Genomic DNA, 14,343 nt, shown 5'->3' with positions numbered 1-14,343 from the left:
TAGATAAGGATGCCTTGCAGACAGTTCTGCAGGGAAACCTCGGTATTCCAGGGGAGAGAGTGGCTAAGTTTTTATCAGCTCTGTCCCTGCCTGCCGCAGCCCAGACTCAGCATACCACTTGGTTTCGCTGGACTTATCTCAAATTGCCGATTTTCCTATTTAAGGTGCCTTCCCTCCTCTTCTGCCCTTTTCGATGGCTATAATTGCTTAGTATAATGGTTTTCTCTGGTGTTTAAAGTGTGTGTGGGGGGCGCGGTTTAGTAGGTGACCAGAAGTTTAGCTCACTCTTCAACACCTACAGATGAATGTCCTTTCTGCCTTCCAGGCGACAACTAGACTGGAGCTGAACCAAGTGTTCCAGGCTCGGGGTGGGAGAAGTCTTTGCGGATCTTGTTCTCGGTCTTGATCTGACCATACAGACTGAGTTAGTATCTTTTCAATCGCTGTGATAAAAATGCCATGACCAAGGCAACTTGTAGAAGAACACATCTATTAGAGTTTCAGCTTTAGAGGGTTAGAGCCCATGACAGCAGAATGAAGAAGGCATGGTGGCAGGAACAGCCGAAAGCGCACATCTCAGAACTGCAAGGGCTGGTGTGCGTGCATGCATGCGTGCGTGCGTGTGTATGTGTGTGTGTGTGTGTGTGTGTGTGTGTGTGTGTGTGTGTGTGCACACTGGGGGTGATGGGAGGCTTTTGACGCCTGGAAGCTCACTCCTGAGTCACACCTCCTCTAACAAGGCCTCATCTCCTCTAACAAGGCCACACCTCTTAATCTTGCCAAATCATTTTGCCAACCGAGGACCAAGTATTCAAACATAATGAGTCTATCTGTGTGTGGGTGGTGGTGAGACATTCTCATTCAAACCTCCACACGGACCAACTCTGTTTTCTGGAGTTGAGATAGGATTCAGAAGGACCTTGTGGCGTCACTGGATCCACTCAACAAATATTTATTCATCAATTTCTATGGCTCAGACAGTGAGCAAGAAGTCAGATAAAGGAGTCACAGCTGAGCAGTGACGGGAATGGAAAACAGCCAGTCACCAGTGCAGTAGGAGACGCGATGGTAAGTGCATCCGCATCATACAGACTGGAGAGAGAAAGAGGGAGGGTTTTGCCTGCAGTGGGCCCTTGTGGAGACCCGTTAGTCTCCGCATGTGAATATGACACCAGTTTAGGATCTGCTCTTCCTAGCTTTTATTTTTATTCTATTCTGCTTGCTTCTGTGGAGCTAAAAAAAAAAACCATCAGAAACAACAAAAGGCCTCCAACATTTGGTTTCCAATATAACCAACATGACTAATCCCCGAGTGTTCTGCAATCCTAAATGAAGAAACAGTTGCCTTTACTATGCCCCCACTTGATCCCAAGGCTGTGGTACACTACCACCCACTTTGCAGATGAGGAAATTTTGTTCAAGGTTTGCAACTGTTTATGTACTTAACAGTTTCATTTTTTTTTAAGTGTTGAGAAAAAATCAAATCTTTCCTACAACTGACAGCTAAGACAGAAGTTCAGTAAGGGTTGCTTGAATGTGTGGTTAGACTCCTAGTATTAGATTCTGGTCAAACATGGCTTATTACCTGACCACAGCTACTTACACTTTCTGAGCCTTATTTTTTCCATTTTTAATTACATATATGTGTGTGTGTGAGAGAGAGAGAGGGGGGGGAGGGAGGGAGGGAGGGAAGGGAAGGGAGACAGGAGCCACAGTATGTGTGTGATGGTGTCCAGATGGAAGTCAGAGGATGATTGTTATAGTCAGGTTTCCTCTTCTACCAGTGAGTCTCAGTGGTAGAACTCAAATGTTCAGGTTTGGTGACAAGTGCCTCAACCCATGGAGCCTTCTCTTTCACTAGCCCTTATTTTCCCTTTTGTGAAATGGATACAGTAGTAGTATCACTGCTCTCTTGAAGCTATTGTGGGGATTGAGACGATGTGTGCAAAGTGACCAGGGCATGCTTAAACACCCAGTAAATTCCAGGTAACAATATATTGCCACTACCACCATCAATAAGTAACGGCGAGTTCCGAATAAATCCTTAGAAATGAACAGGGGAACCTGGGAATGCTTCTTTTTTTTAAGCCATTGTTTATTTGTAATATCTGCTAGGCGCTTTGCTAATTTAAAGTTTTATTTGAGAGAATGGACATTGAAAGTGCACATCCTACCACCTTGCAGAGGCACAGCTCTCTGAAAGCAGGGCTGTTACTACAAGAAAAGGACAGATAGACCACTGGAGGCTAGGCTCTGTTGAAGGTCAGGCAGGTTCACCCAGGCAGGGTTGGTGGGACAGGACTGTCTGGGAATACAGATGTGCTGGGAGTCACTTTGCCACAGTTCACCTATTTGGACAGGGAGGAAGAAACAAGTCCTAAGACTCAGAGTATGAACTTGGAGACAGGAACAGTGGTTAAAACAAAAGTGGGATCAAGACTTGACAGGCAGGGAAGTCACGTGAGTGACTCAACGCTAACCCACAAGTTTTTTTTTTTCTTTTGATTCAGAGGCCAAACCAGATCTTGTATGTTTAGGGGGTGGCAAGAGGAACTAGGATGCTAGGTCATTCCAGGTCAAGTCTGTGTGTGACACAGCACAACTGTTGGATTTATCATACCGGGGTAGTGGTGGTAGGGAGCGATAAAAAAACGCCAAGGCAGCTGGACACGCCTCTCCATCTAGACTGTTAGGGAGTTTTTAAGCAGAGGAATGTGTGTCTTGGTGAAAATCCTCCACTCAAATGGAGTCTGGATGTCACTGCGCCCATGAGTCTCCGTGTTTCACCTCCCTCCCTGACGCTGGGGTGTTTCTGAGAGAGAAATGCTTATTTCTTTCTCCCTAGCAAGACATCAAATGCTTATTCCACGTGTTAGCCTCTAAGAATCTAAATCTTGTTCCCTGAGGATTTGGAGACAGAAACCTCAGTGCAAGGACATTTGAGGACACTAAGTGGCAATAAAACACAAGATGAGATTTGTGAGTTCTGTCTTCGGCTTTCTTCCAGTCAGAGTGAGGAGAGTCGTGGAGTCCGGCTTGCGCCGCTTTAACCCTGTTCAGACTGGGGAGAGAAGGTTGGGGTTTCCCAGTTTTACGAAGACTGTGGGTGTCCTACCTACTCAGGGGGTCAGTGGCCAATGCAGTATTGTATGCAGCTTCTCAGATGTCAGCATTGTCCAAACTTCAGATCCCTACTACTTGAAAGAGTCAAATGCTCACCCTGCCAATCATCTTACGTCGAGGGCAGGGCAGTAGGGACAACCAGAGTTCTTTCCTAGCTCTTACATAGGCCGGATGCCTGGGCACCCTTTTCAGAAGGCCCAAAGTTGCTTCACTGCCAAAACAGATCAGGGGTCATCAGTCAAGGTACTGTTTGCATCCCTCATTGGAAAAAGGGCCTGACAGCTGAGTTGTCTGCGATGAGCCAGCGTATTAATCCATTTTCCATTGCTATTACAAAATACCATGGGCTAGGCAATAGGGCATGGAGCCGTCAACACTCCAGGTCTGGCAAAGACCTCCTGGCTAATGGCATCACAATGGCAAGAATGTTTGGTGAGATAAGAAACCAGAGCTGCGCTGTTTTCTCCAGGACAACTCACTCATAAGAACTAACCAAGGTCCCAGGAGAGCCTTTTAATCCCTCTTATGAGCAATGGGCCCAGTAACTGATGACCCAGTTACTTTGGATTAAGCCCTATGTCTTATAGGCCCTACAACCTTTTGGCTTTGCTACAGTAGAGAGCAAGCCTTCCCCACGTTAACCTTGGCGAGACAAGCCAGACCAAAAGTCCAACAGGTGGTAACTGTGTACATGCTCACAGATGTGGTTGAATTTCCAGAGTACATGCGTGATGTTCTGGACTTTGATGCACGTGGTCATAAACAGAGCATGTTTTAGGAGCCCATATTTATGGATTGTGAGTGTCACGTGACTTTTATGCCTCCATTTAGTTGGCTCTGCGTGACTCTGGACACCTGAGGTTTTCTGAAGCTCTCAGGTAATATTGATTCAGCGGAGGCCATGATGGGGGAGGGAGGGTTGTTCATACTTTCAGAACTGTGGGTGGGGTTCTGTTTTTTGATCTGCTCCTGGTATGTTGCACAGCCAAGTGAAGTCATTTTCCATCTCTGGAACGGTTTCCTCTAGAGTAGTGGTCCTCAACTTCCCTAATGCTGTGACCCTTTAAGATTGTTCCTCATGTTGTGGTGACTCCCAAACCATAAAGTTATTTTTTGTTGACTGCTTCATAACTGTAATTTTGCTACTGTTATGACTCATATTTTTTGGAGCCAGAGGTTTGCTGAAGGGGTCAGGACCGACAGGTGGAGGACTCCTGCTTTAGAGCACAGAAAGATTGGACTAGACCAGCAAGTCTAATGCAAGCTGTGCAGCTGGATCACAGGAGCTGTGACAAAATGCTAGTGCCTGGGTCATAATCCCAGGGGGTCTGAGACTGTCCAGGGCTCCAGCTAGTGTGGCATTTTAACATACCATGGTGAATTGCACAGCTTGGCTGCATGTATTTATTTTAAAAGTCCCCAGAAGACTCATTGCTGCTGAAGGTGACATCTGGAGGTGGCATAGAGGGTACCCAGTGTTCCCTGTTATTCTAACTCTGTGTCTGCACCCCCATGCACCCACATCACCATTCTTCATTAATTGCTATCATGGAGAAATTACATAGTCTACATGACACATTTCTCCTCAAATAATAATTAAAGAATTCCCAAATAATTAAAGCAGGATTAAGCACCAACTTCAAAAAATTCAGTCCATTTTAATTTCTCTTCTTAATGAAACATCAAAATCTTTCAAGTTATCAACTACATATTAGCACTATGGATATTTAGGCATTAATTTCATAAAAGTACATTTGGTGTCTTCTAGGGCGCTTATGAAAAACATACAGCAGTGTAGTCTGAAGGCTGGGGGTTAGTAGTGGTAGCCGCGCTGTTTAAGTATTTGTTGACGGCTTACTAATGCATAGGTACTGGTTTGTACATTCTAGGTGTATTATGTTTCTCAGTCCTCACAACAGTCTTCTAAGGCAGGATAATTACATTTCCCTTTTCCAGATGGGGAAACTGAGTCATGGGTAAGTACTACACTGTCTCAAGGTCACACAGCCTGCAGATATGAGCTTCAAATCAGGCCCTGCTTGCTCTCTCTGTGGCCTGTGGTAAGTTTGTTCTCTTCCAGAAGCCTGGGTCCTCCTGGGCTGAGTGATCTCAGAACCCTTGGATCCTTCACAGCTCACAGGTCCACGTCTGTCCTCAGGTCTCTCAGGAGGTCCCTCACCTGCATCAAGGAGAGCCTGCGCATATTTGTCGACCTAGGGGAGAGAGACAAGGCTGCTGAGGCCTGGCTGGGGGCTGGGCGTCTGCACTACCTCATGCAGGAGGATGAGCTGGTGGAGCTGTACTTGCAGGTGGGTCCTGGTGTGCGCGCCGCCATCTCTGCACGCATCCCAGCCACCTGGGGGAGGCAGCTGTGATTGCTCTCTGAGTTGGCTGGAGGAGACACGAGGTCTTGTGGGAGCTGGGGGAGGGGTACGGGACACAGAGCGTTTGCTGCTAGTAACTAGTGATATAGGCTTGCAGGAATTATGAGTTTGTTCCAAGTCTTGCTGCTGTCTTTACTTGCTGGAGCAGATCTCACATTTTTAATTTCAGTCGTTTGTATACAAAGTGGGTGCCGCTACTAAATCCATGCACCCTCTGAACCATTATTTATTTATTTTTCTTGGACTCAACTTCAAATCAACCTTTTAAAAACACTTAGCTTTGCCTCATGTCTCAAATCACTGGCTTGACTCACTCTTAATGGTCTTCCTGAAGCATAATAAAATAAATATTTAACTATGGAAACACAGACTGTTTATCTGTATACTGCTAAGATCTCCCCAAGTCTCCTCCCACATGGGGTTGGGGTAGGACTTCCAGAGAGAGCATCAGAGTCTTCTTATCAGCCTCACGGTGAAGGCCAAGTCTACACAATGACTAGGGTTACTAGAATTCTGACTAGGTATCCTGGATCCCCACCTCTGCTTGTCCCACAGAGCTCGGGATGACCTTTTCTCTGCCTTTGACAGTCATTTCTGTCCCATTAGGCAGCCATCCAGACAGCCTTGAGGTCAGACGAGCCCTCCCTTGCTCTTAAGCTTTACGAAGAGGCAGGTGATGTGTTCTTCAATGGGACCCGTCACAGGCATCGCGCTGTGGAGTATTACAGGGTAAGCTATGGACTTCCTGTGCTCAGCCAGATGTGGGCAGCTCCATTACATCCTCTTTGTCTTCCTGGTCCAGCACTCACATCTTCCTCCCATCTTTAACCCAGCAAAGAATCTCATCAACTTAGTTACTCTCTGGCTTGAGGTAGGTATGAGATACCATAGTCATTAGTCTCTTGGGTGCACAACACTTTACAGTGGTAGCACACAGAGATTACCTGTATTCTTTTACTAATGTTGCATTATGAAAGATGACCTACAGGGATATGTGTATAGATATTGTATTGGCTACTTTTCTATTGCTACAATAAAATAATGACCAAGGCAACTTACAGGAGGGAGGGTTTATTTTGGCCTTGTGATTCCAAAGGGATGAGTAACATCATAGCAGAGATGTGTGACCACAGGCAGGGACAGCAAAGTCAAAATGGGGCTGACCTGGGGGCAAGGTTTCTAGGAAGGGGAAGTACCTTATCTCTCTAAGGCTGTTTCCCTCATCTTAGCATAACTTTAGGTTGTTTCCCTTATTTTCTTAGCATAATTTTAGGTGACAGACAGGCTCAGACAATTAACTTTTAAAGGGGAAGACAATTGTTAGTGATATCCTAAATTTTGGAGCAGGTTAGAATGTCATGTCTTCACCCAGGACCAGAGGTAGATCCTTTCTTTAATGGGTCCTCAACAGAGCCTACATACCCTCAGTGGCTACCACAGCCATTCCTTCCTAAGAGCTCAGGCCTTAAAATCATTTAGGACTGGGCTGTTACTGGGGAATGGATATAACCCATTTTCACCATGAAAATCTAGAGACCCCATTCGAGAGTTGTTCACTGGAAGGGATTAGTGTCTGCAGTGTAGCTTCACCCCTAAGATGACCCCCAGGTAGATACTCATTCAGGAAGTAACAAGCCATGGCTACTTTCTGGTGTTCCTGGCTAGGGACACAAGGATGACATGTCCTGCTTTTGACTAAGGACAAGAATGGAACTGTTCACTTTTGGGGATCCCTGGCCCTAGACTGCCTAGCTATTTTTTCATTTCCTATCTTCATCATTAGGAAGTTGACTTCCTTTCAGTTGCACACATTTAGGAGGTCCAGTGACGCCCAGCTCTTAAACTAGTCACATGTAGGCAAAACACCAAGAGTAGAGTTGAGAAAAGTCAACAGTGGGAGGAACACAGTGGTCACCCTAGTCCCTCCCTGTAGAGTGCTCTGTGTCTGTAGATCAAGATGGCTGTGCCTTGGTTCTCAGGCTGGGGCCGTTCCTTTAGCGAGGAGAATGAAGGCGCTGAGAACTGAACTTCGGATTTTCAACAAACTGACAGAGCTGCAGATCAGCCTCGAGGGCTATGAGAAAGCTTTGGAATTTGCCACCCTGGCTGCCAGGCTGAGTATCCTCACAGGTAGGTGGTACTACTCCTTAGGTGCATAGAGCCAGAGGAATAAACACAATGCAGGTGTGGCTGGTAAGGCAGTAGACACCAGCTCTGAACTCAGGCTATGTATGTTCTAATCCCAGGTTCACAAGTCAGGGAAACTAATTGAGCAAGATGAATTTCCACAATTTCTGTTCTTCATCAACAGAGAAGTTTTCAAATGAATGTCTACCCAATTCTGTTACAAAGAGCAATGGTTGTCTATATAAATATGACAGCATGGGGTGAGGGACATAAGGCCTCATTCTGAGGTCAGTGTTGAAAATGCTAATTATTCTATCACAGTTGGTAACATTTTCCCATTAGGCAAATGGGATTTTATCCTAGGCATATGCAATATCTTTATTACATAAAGACTTTTTACACTGAATTTTTAATTGAGAGTTAGGCAAATGCACATTTTTCCTGTAGAATAGAGTAAAAATGGAGGTCAAGTTCCCATTAGCCTAACTGAGGACATATTTAAAAGAGGTTTCACCTACAGGGAAAGCTATTGGGAAATACTGTAAGTCATTGGATGGGAGGAAAGGGTGAATTAAAAAGATTGAAAACAAACTCAATTTTGAGTGTATGTACTTTAGGAAACGCAGTCTTGATTAGGAAAGCCTTGATTCGATGCCAAAGTGGACGGAGACCTCTATGGTGGTTCTAGAAGGGACTTTGGGCATTTTCAAGGCCAACTGATACAGCAGGTAGTGGCTCTTTTCATATCTAGTTAAAGCAGAGGACTCTTGCCCTTTTTCCTCTACTTTAACTGCAGGAAACCTCACCAGAGGTTTGTCACTGACCTTAGGAAAGGTCCGAGGGCTGAGCATTCTGTTTCTGCTACTTCCTGGACAGGAGCTTAAGGAGGTGGGGCTTACCTCACACAGGTGTGTCTGTGATTGAATTTTCCCAGATCAGAGGGTTTTCTCTCCTTTGGACTTATATGTATGTATGTATGTATGTATGTATGTATGTATGTATGTATATTATATATATATATTATGTATATATATTGGCTTTTGGTTCTTTGAAGTTCAAAAGAGATTTTTATTTTTATTTTTTGAAGATGGCATCAAATAGCTACCTTACAAACATTCCAAAGACAGGACTGGATGAGGAACTTTGTTCTCTGAATTAATAAAAGGACTTTGTATTAAAATGGTTAGTTCTTAAAAGCATGAACTCACACATACTTCAGACACCTTAAGCCCTAAGCGTACACAAAGCCTTTGTTGTGAAAGCTAGTCTAAAAGAGAATGGGTCGCTATGGAGTCCTCGGGTCTGAGAGCTGGTAAGGAGCTGGGAGGCTGCTGGGCTTTCTGAAAAGACTCTGTGGAAAGGGTGTTTGCTACCCAATATTCTTCACTGGAAGCAATTCCTAATTGCTTGATTAAGCTTGTCTTGTCATCATAACCCTCGAAGGTTTTAAGAACTAGCTTCCCTCTCAGTACTGAATTTACAGTATCACCTACAACATGGAGAACATTTTCTTCCAGAAATCACAGCTCAACATTTTGTGACTCTCTTAGTAGCAATGTTCTGTTTGTGGGATCATTTAAGGAATTCCTCGTTCTGAAACACTAAGCCCACTGAGGGCAGGGGCCTCCTCTGTGCTCTTTCCGATGCCCCTACTCTGTGACATCTCATAGACTCAAAGTTCGATGTGCTGAATGAGTGAACAGTGCCCAGTGCTGGCTACAGGACATCCCTTATTCTTGTAATTCCTAGGAGATCAGAAACAGGAGCTGGTCGCCTTTCACCGCCTGGCTACTGTGTACTTCTCTCTGAACATGTATGAGATGGCTGAAGATTGTTACCTGAAGACTCTGTCCCTCTGCCCACCATGGCTGCAGAGTCCCAAGGAGGCACTGTACTATGCCAAGGTATATTATCGCCTGGGCCGACTTACTTTCTACCAGTTAAAGGTAAGTGCTAGTCTTCCACAACAGACTTTTAAAAGTCACTCTTTGCTGAGAAAGACAGTGAGGGGACTTGGGAGCAGAGATGAGAGGACCAGTGGGTCAAGATGATCAGTCTTCATTCATAAGGTATGAGTGGAGGGATGGTTTCACTGGGGACACCAGGCCTTTTTCTGATAAGCCCTGCTGGAGAAGTCTATCAAATGTTCTAGGTCGGCGCACTGCACTTTGCATGAAGTTTTAGGAACTTGCATAGTATAAGAAATGCATACGCATATGAGAGTGTTTGAGACAATCATGTATGGTATGTGGATATAAGGTTCTTCAAGCCCTAAGGAAATTTCTGTCTTGATTCTCTTCCCTGTTGAACTGGAGTTCAATCTACAGCTCCCAGTGGTTTCTGGAGCAGAGTTGGTATACTGCAATCCTGTCACAACTCTGACTCTAAAATTGTGTCCTCAAGTTTGAGACTCAGGTTGGCCCTGCTGACCTTGCTGGTGAGACGGTTTCTGGCCTGAAATAATTATACAGGATAACGAGAACCAGGTGTCTGGTTTTGCCTCCTGCCTGGAAAAGCATCCCATTCTCACCCTACTGTGTAGAGAGGGGCAGGAGAGTGAAGGCCCACTTATCCAACACACTGCAGTGCCACAGCAGGCAGCTCAGGGACAGAGAGTGTGCAGCCTGGTTGCATCAGCCAAGGACTCCAGGCATTGCAAAGGGAAAAACCTTGAATGACTGTAAGCAATTGTAACTGGAAGCTGAAGTACGGATTTAGTTTTGGGTACTTCTGAGTACTGTTCCTCCATCAGCTTCAAGAATTCCTCCCATCTTCTTGTCACCATATGTACCTACATCTCTGTGTCTCTAGGCCTCATTCTTTGCCAGCACTTGGGAGGCTCATCCCATATCCAAAAGGATGTGGATACTTTTCCTTGCTGGGTCACACTGAAAAGTTCCAGAGAAAGATGGACGGGTCGAGTTTGGGTCATGTGTACACCCATGAAATGCTGTGTCCAGTGCAATGTTGTGTCATGATTGGATGAGATGGGGAAGATGCCACCTCTGTGTCTAAGGAGGAGGGTACCATGATTGACAGTGCCACTGGAGCCAGAATTCAGTGGGGGCAGAACACCTGTGAGGCACCAGGATGTGGGGATGGAGTAATTGAAAAGTGTTAATTTTTTCAGCATAGACTAAGCCTGTCTTGGAAGTGCTGCTAATGATGTCTTCTTTGCCCCATGGGGTCAGGATGCCCACGATGCTACTGAATACTTCCTGTTGGCGCTGGCAGCTGCGGTCCTGCTGGGTGACGAGGAGTTGCAGGACACCATTAAGAACTTGCTGGACAACATCTGCCAGAGTCCCTTGTGGAACAGAAATCCCTTGGGGTGCTCCTCAGAGAGGGCACGGTGGCTCAGTGGTGGGAGCCTGGCCCTCTGAAGAGATCCATTCACTTTCTGACCACTTCATCACGGCTAGATGCTACCTTCTCGTCCCATGTTCTTAGATCCGTGATGGGAGGGCTCAAGCATTCACCTCATTTTATGGAGAAGAACAATGCCCAGAAAGAGACAGGCTCTGTGAGGCGCATCCTTGCCCCATGCTTCACTTCTGGAGCTCTGCCAAGGTGACTGTGACTCCTCTAAACAAACAGCTCTGAAAATGCTTTCTCTCCAGCTCTGGAGAATGGAAGGAAAGCAGGCACTGTGCCAGGAAAAGGGTGAGCAGCCCGTCCTGGTGCCCCCATCGGTGTTCTCAGGGAAAGACCCTCCAGTTCCAGTGGAGGAACACATCGTTTCTTTCTTGCTTCTCCAGAACCAAAGGATTCAGTACTCCGTGCTCATGGGGACTGCTGCCATAGAAAGTCATCATGGTTGCAGCTCAAGAGACAGCTCCAGAAGGGCCAGGTGGGATGCACAGAGTTCTAAGTGGGATCCACATCCTCCATTCTACCTGGAAGCAGGGTTCCTGTACAACCTCCCAGTAAATCAAGTGAAACTCACCCAGGGCTAAGGCTTGAGAATTATGCCATATATTACTTGTAAATACTGTATCATTAAATATTGGCTGTTTACATTTATATACACGTCTTATCTTCTTTATCATGAGAGAGGGAGAGATGAGCTGAGCTACTTGAAGCGTGGGTCAAATACCAAGATGCCTTATTATCTCAGAGTGGCTCCTTTATGAGACACCTCTGTGAGTTATCTGTAACCACATACCACACCGCATGTCTTGTAGCAACACTGATTGTTCATCTCATTGTGTTTGGAGGGCAGTAATCCAAGTGTGACCTCGATGGGTCTTCTGGCTTAGGATGACTTACAAGACTGCAAATAAGGTGTTGGCCCTGGATGGAGTCACCTCGGGTTCAACTGGGGAAGAAACTGCTTCCAAATTGTTCACATGGTTTGTTGGTGGGAGTTGGCTTGGTTGTTACTTGCAGTTGGCTAGAAACTACCCACAGTTGGTGCCATGTAGGCCAGGCCACCACTTTATAGGTCCCATCATCAGAGTGAGCAAGGCAGAGAGGCCAAGGAGAGACCAAGCAAGAGAGACTATAATCGAATTGAGAACTGGTACCCATTTGCTTAGTGTATAGTGTTCCTTATAGGACAACATCTGCCAGAGCCCTTTACAGCATAGCAATAATTTAGGATGCTCCTCAGAGAGGATCAGCTATACAAAAGAGGGGTGGGTAGCCAGCAAGGGCACAGAAGTCAGGAGGGGAGGGGTCACTGAGATGCTTTCTGACCATTGTAACTGAACTCTCTGTTACTAGGCAGTGAGCTCAAACTATGTTCCACCGACCACAGTGTCAGTGCCAGGTGATTGACACCTGGAGTGTAAGTTCTGGGTCTGTACCTGAGACATCTGAGTGGAAACACCTGCACTTTGTCTCCACAGACTCCCTCAGCCATTCAAGTGAGCACTGAAGTGTGGGGAGTGTTCCAGGCAAGCGTGCATGTGAATTACTGCCTGGTGAACAAGCTGACCGTGAACTTTCGGTCCCTGCTTCTCATAACTCTGGTTCTGTGAGTCACATGTTCCAGGAACATGCATTTTGGGAGAGCAACTCCAGGGATCTTGAGGCAGGAGGTCCACACCCGATCTCAGCAGAGTAACACACTTGAGGAGTCTGGCCATCACTCTACCTGCACACAGCAACCTAGATTTGCCTAACTGGACCACACATCCCTTGTCTCTAGACTTTTGGGGATGATGAGATGTTGTCTGTGTGGTGGGGGAGGGAAGGGATGGTGCACTGAGTCACTCAGTCAGCTGTCTTTACTCCAGAGTGCTCTTCCTCAGAAAGGAAATGGGATGATTCAATCCACCTCTGGGTGAAATAGATGCAGTTTTGCTCCCAATACAAGCTGTAAACTCCCTAGGCTGGGAGGAATGCTGCGGTTGAGGCTAGCTGGTCTAGTCTCTCCATGCAGAGTCCTTGCAAAAACATTCCCGAGGGATGGTCAGGGCATATGCGTTCCAGAGCAGTTACACATCTTGTATTTGAAGAAGGCTCTCTTGGCCTGGAAGCTATGCCACAGGCACTCCCCATCTGACTCAAGTTACAATCTCTCCCCTTTCCCTCTCTGGTCAGAGCTGGTGCTGGTTCAGAGCTGCTCAGGGTTTTGATGTTGGCTGGGACATGAAGACTATGAAGGGGTGTTGCTGTAATTAATGTGACTTGATGTTATACTTGAAGGCTTACTAAGATTTGTGTTCTCAGCAGCCACATCCCATTCTCCACACCGAGCTTTCTGTCCCATCAGATATTTTCAGTTGTTTCTGGAGTACATGCTACATGTATGCATATGCATTTACCCATCTGCCCACAGGCATGAGTACACAAAGGGCATTGTGTTGCTTTTATATCTCACTGTAAGTTTTGGCTAAAGTTTTCTAACTTTGTGCATTTTGATTTATCTGTAAACCCAGTAAATTTGCTTGTAACAAGCTCAGATATAAATGATCACTATATTTCCAAAGACAAGAACCAGGCTGTGTTAGTTTGAATGCAGTTGCCCCCCATAATCTTATTGGGTGGCACTATTAGGAGGTGTGGCTTTGTTGGATTGGGTATAGCCTTGTTGGAGGAAGTGTGTCACCATGGGGGCGGGCTTTGAGGTTCCCTATGCTCAGGATACAGCTTAGTGTCTCAGTCAACTTCCTGTTGCCTACAAGACATAAGATTCTTAGCTTCTCCAGCACCACATATTCCTGCACACTGCCATGCTTCCCGCCATGATGAAAATGGACTGGGCCTCTGAAATTGTAGCCATCCCAATTAAACATTTTACTTTATAAGAGTTGCTGTGGTCATGGTGTTTCTTCACAGCAATAAAAACCCTAACAAAGACATAGAACATTTTTTAAAATAATAAAAACATTGTACCAGATAATTATAATTACTATATATTATATGCAAGTCATTACTTAAAACAGTTGTTCAACACATGTGTGAAGTCTTAAGCACTATGGATAGTTGCTTTTGGAATTGTGTTGATTTTCTTTTCTTTTTTGCCATTATCCACAGACACTGGCAGGAAGCAAGTTTGACCTGCATGGTTCATAGCCATGACTAGGGAACCTCGTTATCCTAGCCTAACTCCTGGAACTTTTGTGTGCTGCCTGTCTCCAGGGTCCTCATCTCTTATCTGAAAAGCCACATTGGTTTCAGGAGCACCACTTCCCTGTCCAATAGTGCTGGCATTCTGAAATCCAATTACTACTCTTGGGCTTTTCTTATGTCTATTCAAGAA

The 14,343-nt window shown here is 45.7% G+C and overlaps 1 protein-coding gene across 3 annotated transcripts in view; it reads left to right on the top strand.

Moving 5' to 3' along the window:
* The window catches only part of Sh3tc2 (SH3 domain and tetratricopeptide repeats 2), a 55,162-nt gene extending 43,505 nt beyond the window's left edge, over nucleotides 1-11,657 (top strand). The window contains exons 13-18 of one of the 3 annotated variants that reach the window (XR_005875711.1): nucleotides 5,282-5,432; nucleotides 6,114-6,236; nucleotides 7,487-7,637; nucleotides 9,384-9,580; nucleotides 10,826-11,297; nucleotides 11,393-11,657. Coding sequence is in view for 2 of the 3 variants with exons in the window: in XM_040741727.1 (XP_040597661.1) it covers nucleotides 5,282-5,432; nucleotides 6,114-6,236; nucleotides 7,487-7,637; nucleotides 9,384-9,580; nucleotides 10,826-11,017 (814 nt within the window). In the remaining variant the exon portion in view is untranslated. Of the gene's footprint in view, nucleotides 1-5,281; nucleotides 5,433-6,113; nucleotides 6,237-7,486; nucleotides 7,638-9,383; nucleotides 9,581-10,825 lie in introns of all 3 variants that reach the window. The other 2 variants (XM_021229849.2, XM_040741727.1) reach the window with 2 other exon arrangements.
* Nucleotides 11,658-14,343: the final 2,686 nt, after the last annotated feature.

Source organism: Mesocricetus auratus, unplaced genomic scaffold, assembly GCF_017639785.1.
Source record: "Mesocricetus auratus isolate SY011 unplaced genomic scaffold, BCM_Maur_2.0 Super-Scaffold_6730, whole genome shotgun sequence".
In the NCBI taxonomy this organism is placed as follows: Eukaryota; Metazoa; Chordata; class Mammalia; order Rodentia; family Cricetidae; genus Mesocricetus; species Mesocricetus auratus.
The sequence above is the reverse complement of the archived record's forward strand: the minus strand, read 5'-3'. Positions and strand labels throughout refer to the sequence as shown.